This window comes from Haliaeetus leucocephalus, unplaced genomic scaffold, assembly GCF_000737465.1.
Source record: "Haliaeetus leucocephalus isolate CR32 unplaced genomic scaffold, Haliaeetus_leucocephalus-4.0 Scaffold162, whole genome shotgun sequence".
Taxonomy (NCBI): domain Eukaryota; kingdom Metazoa; phylum Chordata; class Aves; order Accipitriformes; family Accipitridae; genus Haliaeetus; species Haliaeetus leucocephalus.
In genome coordinates, this window is record NW_010972598.1 from 13,253,437 (window position 1) to 13,266,945 (window position 13,509).

Here is a 13,509-nt window from a genome sequence, read left to right on the forward strand (position 1 = left end):
GCAGCAGTAATAATATATCTCAAACTTATCACTACATTTTTGCATCATTTTTCTTCATTGTACAACTGGAGGAAAAAATCCAAAAAAGGGTTTAATTTCTACCTCTACATACAATAAGTTACAAGTTTATTTATTTAAATAATTGTAAAACATCTTACATTTTTTAAAGAGGTTAAACTATAAGCAAATACACACATACACCAAAGTTCCATCATTCATGTCAGTTTGTCCTAGAAATTCTTTCATGCTGGTACCCTGTTTTGTTGAATTTTTTTCTGCATAAACTAAATCGATATCTGAAAGGCTCCATAGAAAATAGAAACTTCAACTTTTTTCCCCTACAAAGTAAAACAAATTGTATCCAAAATATCAAGCTTGAATCATTTTGCCAATTTCTTTCTCCTTTTAATATTTTACAAATCTTAGGAAGGTTTCATGTCTTTCAAGAAAGACTTTGCATTTCTGATTCCATTCTGCCAACTGTTGTTCATCCTGGCTCTTGGCTGATTCTTCATTCACAATGTTTTAGGAGTTGACGTGGTTGTGTCAGAAATATGAAACAGGTAAAAGATGCAGACTTCTATCTTGTCCAATCCATAAAAAATGTTCCTTTATTTTTTTTCCTGGGCCTGGCTTTCCCCCAAAAAAGAGCTTGTAGTGCTATTTTTTTCTTTTTAGTGGTCCATCACAATAAGTAGTTTTGTGCTGTAAAAGAAAAATGAAAAAAAGAGGAAAAAAGGGAAGAGGGAGAGGAGCAAAGCTGCCTCTTCCTTACATCGGGGGAACGACAAGACCAGTCATGGCTGAAAAAGAAAAGTGACAAAGATGAAATTCTGGCAAATTTTTATGGAACAAAATATATTTGAGCCCTTCACCCTTTTGTGAGCAGTCATGTAATGCAGCAATGGCCTTATTTGCAGGTTAAACTTTTAAAGTTTTAATGCTTTAGTGAGAACTAAAATGGTGAGACTGACAATGGACAATGTGCTATTTCATAGTAAATTCACCAAAAGCCAAAGCCCATTGTGGTTCTTAAATGGATAAAGGAGATAGAGGATTAATTCAAGTGTCAGTACATGAATTTTCAGAAACGCCTAACCATTTTTGGGTGCTTATCTCCTGAGAGATGTCCTTGGAGATGGACATTGCTCAGAACCGTCCCCCAAAAATTCAGACTTCTCATCCTTTCTCAAGTTGAACACTCAAAATCATTCTTGAAAACCAGAATCGAGCAGGGTCGTCTTCTGCTTCCCACTCAGCCTGCTCATTTGCTTGCAGAATGGGTTATGCTGTGAGCGAGGAAAGATGTGAAAGCAAATGGGGATTCGACCATGCGCTGCTTACGGGACCTAGCTAGAGACTTACAAGTGCCGATTCACTGGAAAATGACCAGAGCGAGGGTTTGCTAATTTAGTTTCAGCAGAAATAATGGACCAGCCTCTCTTTCTCGCTTGGTTTACCCCGTATGTCTGAATCACTGTAGTCTTACCTGGCACATTCCCAGAACACTGGGCTTATGTAAATTATTTATTAGTCACTCTCACTGCCTTTAATTGCAGCTATATTCTTCATAACTGACAACAGCAACATTTGAAGCTGCCTGGAACTGGTGCTGTTCCCAAAGGTTTTGAGGGGTAAGTTAAGTTTATATGTATTTATATAACAAATGAGTGAGTCATATTTTCAAAGGGGCCTCAGTGCAGTGCAAGGTCCTAATCCTGCAAAGATTTATGTTCACTGAAATTTGTGGGATTATTCATGTGTTTAAAGCCCTGTCCTCTGAGAATTAATTTTACCCTTACGTTCATAGTGTTTAAAAAAATGCTTAGGGCAAGATCATCAGCTAACATGACTCTTTTATTGGAGCTATGTTGATTTTAAACAACTGTGGATATGGTCTATGATTTAATACAATAGGAAAATAAATATTTTCATATTTTGTAACTGACTAGGGCTAGAAGTCCCTGCCAATTTTGGCAGATAGCTGAAAGAGAAAGTGAAACCGAACAGCCTTAAGTCAAATATCTGCTTTTTTTAATTGCTTAGGAATTTGCTATTATTTTTCAAACAGGCAATTTACGTAACCGCAAGTAAAGTAGGTAAATATTTGTATGCCTGTTTTCGGTGGGGAGGGGGATGCATTAGAAGAGAGATTTTCTGATAACACTAAGGAGGCTGCTCCTTTCCTTCTCCTTCCCCCCAAAACCAGAATTGATCCTAATGGTAGTGTCCCAGCCTGACAATGGAGAGCCTTCTCCCTGCGTATTAAGCACATGCCTGCCCTTCTGTCCTCTAGAAAAGAAAACTTGATTTCAGTCTCGGATTGATGCCCTCCTCCAGATTCTGCTGGGCTGTAGAAGAGGTTAGTGCGTGCCCTCAGCTGCTCGCGCCATCCCACAGGTATCCCAACGGAGCAGCCTGTGTGAGCAGTTCCTAATCTGCTTCAGGCAAAATCATCCAGGTTAGCTCAAAGAATTTAAATTGTTTGTCTAAGGTAACCTGGCTGGGTCTTTTGCCTGAAGCAAATAAAGGAACACTTACACAGACGGTACCTGGCCGGTCCGTACCTGCGGTAATCTTTTCTCCCAGCATAGCCAGAGTCAGACTCTGTCTGTGACTGTTTAGATTGCCTGTGCAGAGGCAGCAGACCCTGGTATAGCTAGCATGGTTTAATTTGAGACATGAAGGGTCTGTTGCCAGTGTAGTTTAAACTCTGTTCCCAAGGGGCATAGGCCATATTGGCATAAATGTTTTTTCTGATACTATTGTTATCAACATTATTTTCATTTTTTTTTAATCAAGGAGAACTTCTTCCAGCAGATCAAAGCAAAGACCAAGCCTGAGTTTCTGCCATATCTCTTCAAAAATATTTTAATAATAATACTTGTAGATGCGGCATTTTGGGAAGTTCCTTAAATTTAAGAGGAAGTACATTTGTAGTGTATAATTAAAGAAAGATATTATGTTATCCAGCAACAGCAAAACTGCTATCTGCAATCAGGAGGAGTATGTTACTAACCCAGGGGTTCTGGTGAACCCTCTTTTGCCTCCTTTCCTCCCCTCCTGAGCAAGTAGCAAGTCCCTGCTTTCCTCTCCTTACTTTCACACACACACCCCCGCTGACCCCAAGTCTGTTTTGTCATTCCAGGTTGTAAACCCGTGCTCCAGAGCAGAGATACTCCTCAGAGTTGTTAGGATGGAACCTGCCCGTGGACAAATTCAGGTAAAACTATATTATAACATAGAAAGCTCAAGCAAAGCCTAATTGGTTCACTGGCATTTCATCCTAATGTTGCAACTTCACCTCCTTCTGCAACAAAGAACAAGCAGGTTGAGGAATACTGGCTGGAATTCTCACCTGTTTTTCCACAGCTCATCTAAACGGCTTTACACTGTGGTTCTCTCTCTTTTTACATACCCTCGTCTGTCCATTTCCACCCCACCTCCACTCCCCTTTGGGGCTGCACTGTCAAAAGCCTATTCCCAGCCTGTATCGCTTTTTATTGAATGTTTGTGAGGTTTGGATTAAGGTCTTACACTGCTAGCAAAGCTGTAATTATTTTTGCCTGTATTACTATATATTGAATCGATGTAACTTTTCAATAAAGGTGGTTCAATGCAGGACACTCCCTGATGAGTTGGGAATATAGAAACCACAGTCATTATCCCAGAGGGTCTTTTTTTTTTTTTTTCTTGGAGGGAAATGGAAAAAGAATTAGAGATGAGCCTTATTGTATTAACCTTGACAGCTTGCAATTATCAACTGAAACACTTGATTAAAATTGTCACAAGGTTGGAGAATTTTTTTATAAATAAATAATCAAACATGGATAGTACCCAGATGCTATGGTGATAGGCACCTTTAATGGGAGTAATTAATAATGATCATAAGCCTAGTGTATACAAGTGGCCCCTGAATACGCGGTCTTGCTTTGTAGTGGAAAAGAACTCTCTGCAATTCAAACAGCCATTTGGTAAGAACTGGGAAGGGGCTTAGTGCTGTATAAATGTACACGTGTGTGCACACACACTGACGTAGTTCTTCAGGTATCTCAGGTGCTTTGTTGGTGTCTAAATTATGACCCAGTTTAAAAACTATGCTTTCTAGAGAAGACAGGTGTTGAGCATTTTCAATTATTGTCATGTAAAATGTCTTGTGCTGTCATCTGGTTTTCCTCTTTTGCCACTAAGTTTCCAGCAAACTCCAATCTTACGGTTCCACCGCTCTTCAAAGAGGTGAACAAAGTGCTCCAGTAGTGCTACTCTGTGCATCTTAAATGAATGTTCCTACCCTCCAATGCCAGAAACATCTCTATGCAGGAGCTGTCCTGCATAGAAAGGTAGGTTTGCACATCACAAGCCACCGAGCTGTTCGCAGCAGAGCCAGCTTTGTGTAATTTGGCCTAATAAAAGGTGCAACTTCTACCTGCAGGATTCACCTTACTGATATCTCTGACTCTCAGGATGGCTACTACTAGAAAATGTGCAGTTTTACTTTCAATAATAAGACCACGGAGATGTTTGTAAAACACAATACACCTATTTATTATTATGTAACTAATCAACTGAAAATTATAAAGAAAGGATTTTCAGAGGAAAAGACAGCTGGCTTTCATTTAGCAGAAGACATCAGTGGCTTGCATGAAGGGCACCATCATCTTTTATACTAGAATGTAAGTGAACTAAATTACAGCTTCTGTGAAGGATGGTTCCAACTAAGACACTAAAAAATAGCCAAAAGCTTCAAGTTTTTCCTAAAGAATTTCTTTTTATTTTTTCCTCCATAGGAAATTACACTTTTTTTTTTTTGCCCCAGAAATCTTTCTGTATTTAGATGGAAGATTTTCATTCATCCATTTCGTGATCATCTAACCACAGACAGGTAAGATACTTATAAGCAAGGAGTGTTTTTGTCTCTTCCAGATGAGCTGTGACATATGATGAGCTACTAAAATTAACATCCCATCAAATGAAAGTTAAGTAAGTAATTAATAGTAACAGGAGATATTTTTGTTTAGTTAAGTGTTGGCAAGAAGTTCTAAATATTTCTTAAGGTTTTCTTTATTTTGAAGCAGTCTGTGCCACTTACATCTCTGCCAGTAAACTGGGGAGAAAAATGTACTTGATCCTTCCAATATATCAAATTTAATCAGACGACAGATATTTTTCATATATATATCGACATCATGTATATATCATTTGCAGGCTTTGGCATACTTAAATCACTGTCTAGGCTCTGGAATCATTCTGATTCGGACAGAAGCGTAGTGCTGAACATTTCTAGCGTGGAAATGGCCCAGTTATTTTTACCTGGTAAGAATCTCTGTTAAGAGTTATTTTAAAATGCTGCGTTTTAAGTAAGTGTTGACTGGAGCTAGGCTTCAACATGGAACAGCAGGTCAGGCACTGGACTGGTAACAATCAGGAACCACTGCTTTGTAAATGTGTGAGCCAGCCATTTCATCCGAATCTCACCCCTTAGAAACTTCTCAGAGCAACTATTTTTCTCATTACCTGTTTGTACAGCCTTTTAATGCGAGGGGATTGGAATCCCCAGTGCTGTTGACACCCCTAACTTTGTCAAGACAAGATACTAATAATTAGGGTCTTCAACTCAAATACCTGTATTTCTTTTAGGGAATAGTGCAGATGTCCCCTTTGCTAAATTGAGGCTGTTCCTAAGGGTATCAGACTTCAATACCTTTTGGATTGGCTAGGATCCTGATGGTTAATGGAACATCTGACCTTCTGGGGCTTGCCTGCTATTCCTTGTAACTGAGCTTGCATTTTTATGTTGAGATGTGCTGAGCTGGCCAAAGGTAATCTGGGCAGTCAGCGGTCCATGCTGTTCCAGCAGTTTCCAATTTGCTTGCTTTTCCCATCAGCTGCCTTCCATCTGAGATGAGTTGATTAGGCATTTGTGTACTTATCATGCTGTGTTGCGTCACGTCACATTATATCTTCCCAGGGCCTTTTTTAAACTGCCTTGACGTATGACATGAATGGAGCACACAATTGTTCTGATCAGGATCACCTGCTCTCAATTTGGAGAGCATATAGAAGTGAGCAGTGTCCAGTATGGATTGCTGCTTGTTCTCTACCTATCATGTCCTGTTACATTGTAAGAATATATAGCAGATGGCAGGTGAAAGAGGTAAGCAAGAACACATGGCACAGGGGGTTATCTGAGGGTATTCCACATGTCTTGGCTGTGTTGTGCAGCCCAAAGCTGAAAGCCAGTAGATAGATATGCAAGTTTCATGCTTAGCTAATACTTTTGAGTTACAATATATTTCCTACCAGCTGTCCTACTGTCTCCAGCAGCTTTTAAGCCCCACCAAGACTTGCCTCCCAAAATACATTTTTGGAAAAAAATTTTCAGCGGTACAGTAGTAAACTGCCTGGAATAATGGGAATGCTAACCTGAGGATGACGTTTGTACAGCTCCTTCTGCTTAGACTAGTTTTAATGTAGGCTTAAACACTGCTGTGGTTAATATATGTGGAAGCTATATTCTGGATTTTCATTGCTGCTTGTAAGTAGAGTGGCATGCCCTGAGGTGCTGGTAGTATTTCTGATATTCTCTTTGCAACAGGATGCAGTAAATAGGCTGGAGACTGTATCACCAGGAAACTTTCGCCTTTGAACAAAAGATGTAGCCAATGTACCTTGCAAACATTACATTAAAGCTCAAAAATTCCCCAACTGAGGAGATGTTTTCCCCATATTATGGGTGGGGAAATAGAGAGGTAACGTCAAAACATTTGCCTGATGTGCTTTGGGAAGGAGCCTGCATGTACTTACTGCTTGCTCTGTGCTTTTGCTATTCTATCTCCATCAGTATTTACTGATGCCTAATTTGATAAGTAAGAAAATAAATAAATAAATCACATTATCGGCACATCTATTCTTAGTTTATAGCACAGGGCAATGGCATAGCAGAGGAGATTAACAATCTCCCATTGCTGCAGCACGGTAAGTCCGGTCAAGAAGCCTCTTTGGGACCCTCCTGTTGACTTTTTGGCCACATCTGTCTGTCAGCACTGTGGGAACGTTAATTTGGATATCAGGCTGTGTGTTTCTGGATCCTTTCCAAACCATGTGCTGCCCAGCTTGCATCAATTTAAATATTTCAGTTGGAAAGAAGAATTTGCATCTATGGCTGAAACAGTTAAATAGCTACAAAGACCTGGCATAACAAACCTTGGGCAGACGTGTTCGACTCTGCGAAGCAACTACTGCCTTTGCCGTGAGTCACATCTGTTGTTGCAGTCTGACTGACAAGTCCTGATGTACTAGGTACTGTATCTGCTGAAAACTTATTTAAATAACAGTTGTAGCATATTACTATATTTATGTATCAGGGTGTTGATGTACAAGGAGATATCCCAGGAAGACAGGGATATGGTTAATAACTTTTGTATCGGTTTATCCATGCCAAAGTCTCTGCATCTCTACATGCATAAGCTATTTCAGTACATAATCATAACCTTAACTGAGAGATTAATCCTGAACACCTCAGGAGTGGACTTTTGTCAGTAAAAAACCATGGATGTGAGGACTGGGTTTTTACCTTTGAGATTTTATGTTATACTTTACTATTAAAGTTCCATTTTTAGAATCTCTTACTGATTACTACTTTATAGATCGGATAAAATAGGTTTACAAACACTACATGGTATGAATGGCACTAAATGGTCTCTAGAACTTCACCTGTTTACAAGCAGAGTCTTGAGCAGACCGGACAGACATGGTAGGTTAAGGAAAAGTATTAACTTAAATAAGAAGTCAGTGGTTTTTTTAATTTGTCCTTTTTCTGTCTCCCAGAAACAATCTTTGTGATTTTCTTACTGAACCAATTTGTGGTTAGCACTACCTTAGGTAACTTCTTAACAATTAGGCCTTTTCAACACAGCAGTCAGTTAGACAAGTTTAACTTTAAAGCAGACTTAAATCTGTTCTGAATGCACTGATGTGTCTTTGGATTATAGCACTCTCCAACTGGCTTAAGCTAAACAAGCAAACTATTCCTAAACTGATAGGCCTTCCTAGTTAAATGTTTAACTACGTCCGTTTAAAATTACATTACCTTGGAACAGTTCCCTATAATATATTCCTTCATCAGCTGATACAAAGAACACCACCCTTCCTCCCTGCCACACCAAAAAAAAAAAAAAAAAAAAAAAAAAAAAAGGAAAACGTTAACTGCAGACCAGGTAGGGATGATAACTTTAGACACCTTGATCATACAAACCATTAACAAAGATAAACCCATTTCTAAACAGTTTAGATAAATAGCCACAACTGTTGGGCCAAAAAACTGTCTATACATATAGTTCTAAAAATTGCTTCAAATTCCTCTTTTCATCTTCTTTAAACAGAGTGGAAAAGAAATTATATTGCCTGTCAACATGACACCTGTGCATTGACATGGGTAGATCAATGTCTTTCATTAACAGGGAGAAGATGATCTTAGAGAAGCACAGAGTTTCATGTAATTGAGGCAGGGGAAGAAGCTGTTTCAGAATTCTGTAAGTAAGCTAGCTTTTAAAAATGTAATTGTTTTTGTTCAACACACTTAGAATTTCCTTATTATATAAAATAATCACAGTTTATGTAAGTCCCTGTTGCCTAGCTAAGGATTTATAATGCATCCAAATCAACAGGTGTGGTTTGTAGGGCTCATTTTAGAATTACCACTGGCTCTTGGCATGGCTGAATTCCCAGAGTTGTGTTTTCTATGGTATCTCTAGTGAAGTCTGAAGGAGCCAGATGACTTCTCAGGCCCTATAAAGGCTTTTTTTATGGAGACTTGGAGCATATTTATGTGCCGTATGCCCCCCCACAGCCTGTTAAAAGAAAGAATTTAGTACAGGTTTCCATTCTTATCTTAATATTCACATTTGTTTTGCAGATCACCTTTAAAAAGGCTGTAAATGTACTATAGGGCTCAATTCCCGGTATGAGCCTAAACCTTGCAGCAGGTTTCAAGACATTGGCTGTTATATACAGAGCTGTGTATTAACTCTGTAGGGCAGACGTTTGTTTTACAAGTCCCTGAAGCCTAAGGAGAAGTCATTCCTCACAAAAGAGCTGGTATTGAAAATGCAGTGTGGGTCAAATCCTTCTTCGTATGAGTGTCTGTCCTCTGTTGTTTTAAAACCAAATAGACAAATCTTGGAGCATTGCTTTAATCCAGTTGGATTGGGTCAGATTGTCACCACTGAGTCCTGTAATATCAGTGTAATGGTATTCAAATGATTACTGTGTTTACCCAGACTAACACAGTGTGCTTTACATGTGCAGGCTGAATACTAATTGTACATTTCTTACCTCTAAACCCATTTCCATTGCCACTAGAGCAGGCGGGAGAAGGAGACCCTTGGGGTCTGATGACAGGAGCAAAGGCACTCTTCTGTTTGACAGCAGGAAAGACGGAAGAGGAGAATGGAAGGATGGAAGAAGTGCTGGAGGAGCCAACTGTTGGACTTGAAGACATTACTGCAAAAGAAAAAAGTGAATCCTCATCAGAGATGCAATTATAGAAGTTTGGTAAAACTTAAAACAACCACCTGCTGATTACTCACTTCTTAAAGAAGATCTCATTTTCACCTTGACTTGGCTGTTTACAATAAGTCTAAAGTAGAGAGGTAGTTATATTGAATAGTTCAGAAAAGAGAGTGATTCATTCTTTTAAAATTAAGGGTGAGGATATCAGAAAATGGTAAGTCATCAAGGGAGAGAGAGAGTCATTATGAACAAACAGTAGACAGGAGTGGCCTGTCCACTTACAGTCTGTGCTTTGGAAATTGGGAAGGCTGGTAATTCCTTTAACTTCCTCAGCTTTTTAAAAAAGAAGATTTCCTTGGTTGGAGTTGAGGGGGAATGTTTAAGCTGTTGGCTAGATTTTAATCTAAATTGGCTTCTTTTTAAAGAAGTATCTTGCAAAAAAAAGTCCCATTATATGTCCAATAGCCTGTTAAGCAACTGTTTGCTTACCTTCCAAGAAAAATGTCAGCTATTTCTCAGCAAAACAAGGAACAAATAACCATATTTCATGTGGGTTCAAGTGAATCCCCAAGTCTCACGGAAGTGTTAAGTTTGAAATCAGAACAACAATACACTGCAGACCTGGTCCTTTCCTTATTGAAGTCAGTGGCAAAGCTCCAGAGCAGGGTAAGTATCAAAAGTACCTGAACATCCTTTGAGTTGGATCTTAGCCTTAAATTACAGCTCAAACTGTGAGGATATTGTTTAGCAGGTTTCAGACCAGCAAGGAGCCTTCATCATCACTGCAAAGTGGGTCAGTCTTTATGCAGATGATGTGAATGTAAATATAGTAGTATGTTGCAGGATACCAGGTGTTTTTCTGGAAAGGCATGATCCTGACATTATTGAGAGCTATACCCTCCATAAGCTACCGTGTAGGTAAATAATTAAATAATAAGTAAGTCAGTAAGTAAACAGCTGTTTAACTGTTCATCCTCTTTTATTTATATTTATATATATATTACAGACTTATATTCTTGCCAGAGGGAAAATCAAGGCATGAAGAGTGACTTGCTTATGGTAAAACTAGTAACTAGAAATGCAGCAATACTAACTTCCGCAATTTAATTCCATCTTTGTTATTAAGGTAATATAGTTTCACAGGACATGGACCTGTTGGAGCGAGTCCAGAGGAGGCACACCGGGATGATCAGAGGGCTGGAGCACCTCTCCTGTGAAGACAGGCTGAGAGAGTTGGGCTTGTTCAGCCCGGAGAAGAGAAGGCTCCGGGGAGACCTTAGAGCAGCCTGCCAGTACCTAAAGGGGGCTACAAGGGAGCCGGAGGGGGACTTTTTACAAGGGCCTGTAGTGATACGACAAGGGGTAATGGCTTTAAACCGAAAGAGGGGAGATTTAGGTTAGATGTAAGGAAGAAGTTCTTCCCGGTGAGGGTGGTGAGGCCCCAGAAGAGGTTGCCCAGGGAGGTTGTGGCTGCCCCCTCCCCGGCAGGGGCCCAGGCCAGGTTGGATGGGGCTTGGAGCAACCTGGGCTGGTGGAAGGGGTCCCTGCCCACGGCAGGGGGTTGGAACTAGATGGTCTTTAAGGTCCCTTCCAAACCAAACCATTCTATGATTCTGTGAAATTAATCCACAATTCAGATCTCAGTTATTGTTAATGCAGTTCATACACACAAAAAAATTTTGTTTTTTATATGGCTACTTGCTTAATCATCTGAAGTTGCAAATTGTACCTCATTTCTCACTGTGGCCTTTGCCACTTAGGAATCTATATAGGGATGAAAAATGGGAACATTTTCTAGTTCATACTAAAAAATACCAGAACACAAATCAGAACCTTGTACAAAACTCTTCACTAAATCTTGAGAATTTTTCTTGAAAGACATCACTTGCTGCATTTTTTGATGTGGTAAATTAAATTAAGCAGGAACAAGAATCAAACATAAAAGAAGCAAAGTACATACATCCATAGGGGGATCCTGTTGGAGAGCCGTTAATGAATCCAGGTGAGCCTGGAACGCCCAGGTTTGACATGGGGACATTGCTGTAGCCGTTCATACTATTGCTGGAAGTGCTGTAATTAGACTGTTGAGGTGTGGAACTGGATGAGTAACCTCGGGGTGAGATGCTGCTTGTGTTACGAATATAACCTAAAAAAACCCCACATTTAAAAGCGTGTCAATGGATCTGGCTTAAAACTTACTTTCTCCTGTATATTCCCTGCTTAAATAAATTACTTATTTAAGTAAGTCCAGATTAATTAAAACATTTAAGCAAGTACCATTAAGCAATATTAAGTTTTAAAACAGTGTAGGAAACTGACTTTTTGAACTGAATTGATGTATATTTTTCTAATCAGATTTGATTTGTTAAAAATTGAAATTTGTTCTAAGACCTGGAAAAAAATGTGTGTGCTTATCTTTTTCTGAGGTAGAATTTATAATATATATGGGATGTTCTACAATTTTAGGGAGGAGGTTATACTTTTCAAATTACTGATGAAGGACAAATGAAGCAAGTACATGACTAAGGGGAAATTATAACCCATATATAGTTTGCAGCTTGACTTTGAAGGTACTCTACTTGGGGGAAAGAATACACTGGATAAGTAAAAACCATTTTTTGTCATAAAAAGAATAAATCACATATTTGAGAACCAAAAGTTAGCCTCTTTTTTCTCCAGAAAGAGACTTGAAGAATGCTACAGCTATCAGCATTAAAGTACAAGGCTATTATTACAGCTGCAAAAGTTTTTTTCCATGGGAAAAGCTTTCATTAGAAAGATGTGATCCAATAGCTACTTAAAAAGTGGTTACCATTTAGATATCATGTCAGGTTATTTCTGCCCATTTATATTATGAAGTTCTAATTTGGGACTAGTAAGACCTTATTAAAAAGCCCAGCAAAATTATCTACATGATTACTTTTGACATGGCATATGTAACGTTAACTTCATATGACATGGTTTTACGGCCTTGGAGTGTTAAACACAGCTATTAATGCAGTCAACCACAGATTGTAAGTTACTGGAATTGAGTGTTAAAAATAAAAATATTTGAGAGTCAGAAAATGCCCAAAGTTTATATTGCTCCCATGCTGTATTACTGTTAATATGTCATTTTATGGGATGTTTTCTTAACAATCAATAATATATCTGGAGTAAATGTAATACATGCAACATATGCAAGTTGTTAAAATTAACACTGAAGAAGCCACCTTAAAAAAAAAAAAAAAGAAAATTAACTGTGAGGGTTTTTTTTCAGTTGCTGTCCTTGTCTTTTATAAAAACAGAGATATAACCAAAAAAAGTATTGAGGGGAACAGGGAGAGAATTCAGGGTTAAATTGCTATAAAAAAATACTCAAAAATTCTTTCAGACATAGCTAGTCTGGTGACTGGAACCTAGTACAGACATAGTATCATCCAAAATGCCACCACACATCCATTTCTAATGCTGACAGTTTAAAGCCATCTTCCTGTTCATGAGCTGAGCAGGTAGAGAAATTGAGAAATGACTGTGGAAGCAACTGTGATTGATTGATTCAATTTTTCAGTATTTAAATTAACACTATATTACTTACCTTGGTTGTTCGCCTGTGTTGACTCTGAAATGCTGACTCCTAACTGGCTACCATAGGAGTTAATTCCCATCATACTGCTGTGAGCAGGAGAGCTAGACAGTGCGGGGATCTGTGCGGGATTCCTTGGTACACTGTAGAGAGCTTCTGCGATGTCTGCAGCTCGTTTCAGAATGATGTCCTGCAGAATGAAAGGGACAAGTTCAGGAATGTGCTTGGAGAAATCTTCTAGTGTTTACTACTAAACCTCAACACATACCACTCCCCTGTTGAGAGCAGCCATTCTGACCTGGTTGTTATGTGGTGTTCCATACAGTGCTTCAACTAGGTCAGCAGCTCGTTTCAACAGCATTTCCTGGAGGATGAGCAGATGCATAAAATTGAGATTTTAACAGAAAAGGATTTCAATGCAAATAAAACCTTGG

At 38.9% G+C, this 13,509-nt stretch overlaps 1 protein-coding gene across 4 annotated transcripts in view; it reads right to left on the reverse strand.

Annotated features, from left to right (window-relative positions):
• Window positions 1-270: 270 nt before the first annotated feature.
• EBF2 (early B-cell factor 2) overlaps window positions 271-13,509 on the reverse strand; it is a 144,220-nt gene continuing 130,981 nt past the window's right edge. For 3 of the 4 annotated variants that reach the window (XM_010562826.1, XM_010562828.1, XM_010562827.1), the window contains 5 exons: window positions 13,374-13,439; window positions 13,088-13,265; window positions 11,471-11,656; window positions 9,334-9,501; window positions 271-803 (listed from right to left, as the gene is read on the reverse strand). In XM_010562826.1, coding sequence (XP_010561128.1) covers window positions 772-803; window positions 9,334-9,501; window positions 11,471-11,656; window positions 13,088-13,265; window positions 13,374-13,439 — 630 coding nt within the window. In that variant the 3' untranslated portion in view covers window positions 271-771. The remainder of the gene's footprint in view (window positions 804-9,333; window positions 9,502-11,470; window positions 11,657-13,087; window positions 13,266-13,373; window positions 13,440-13,509) is intronic. The other variant, XM_010562829.1, reaches the window with a different exon arrangement.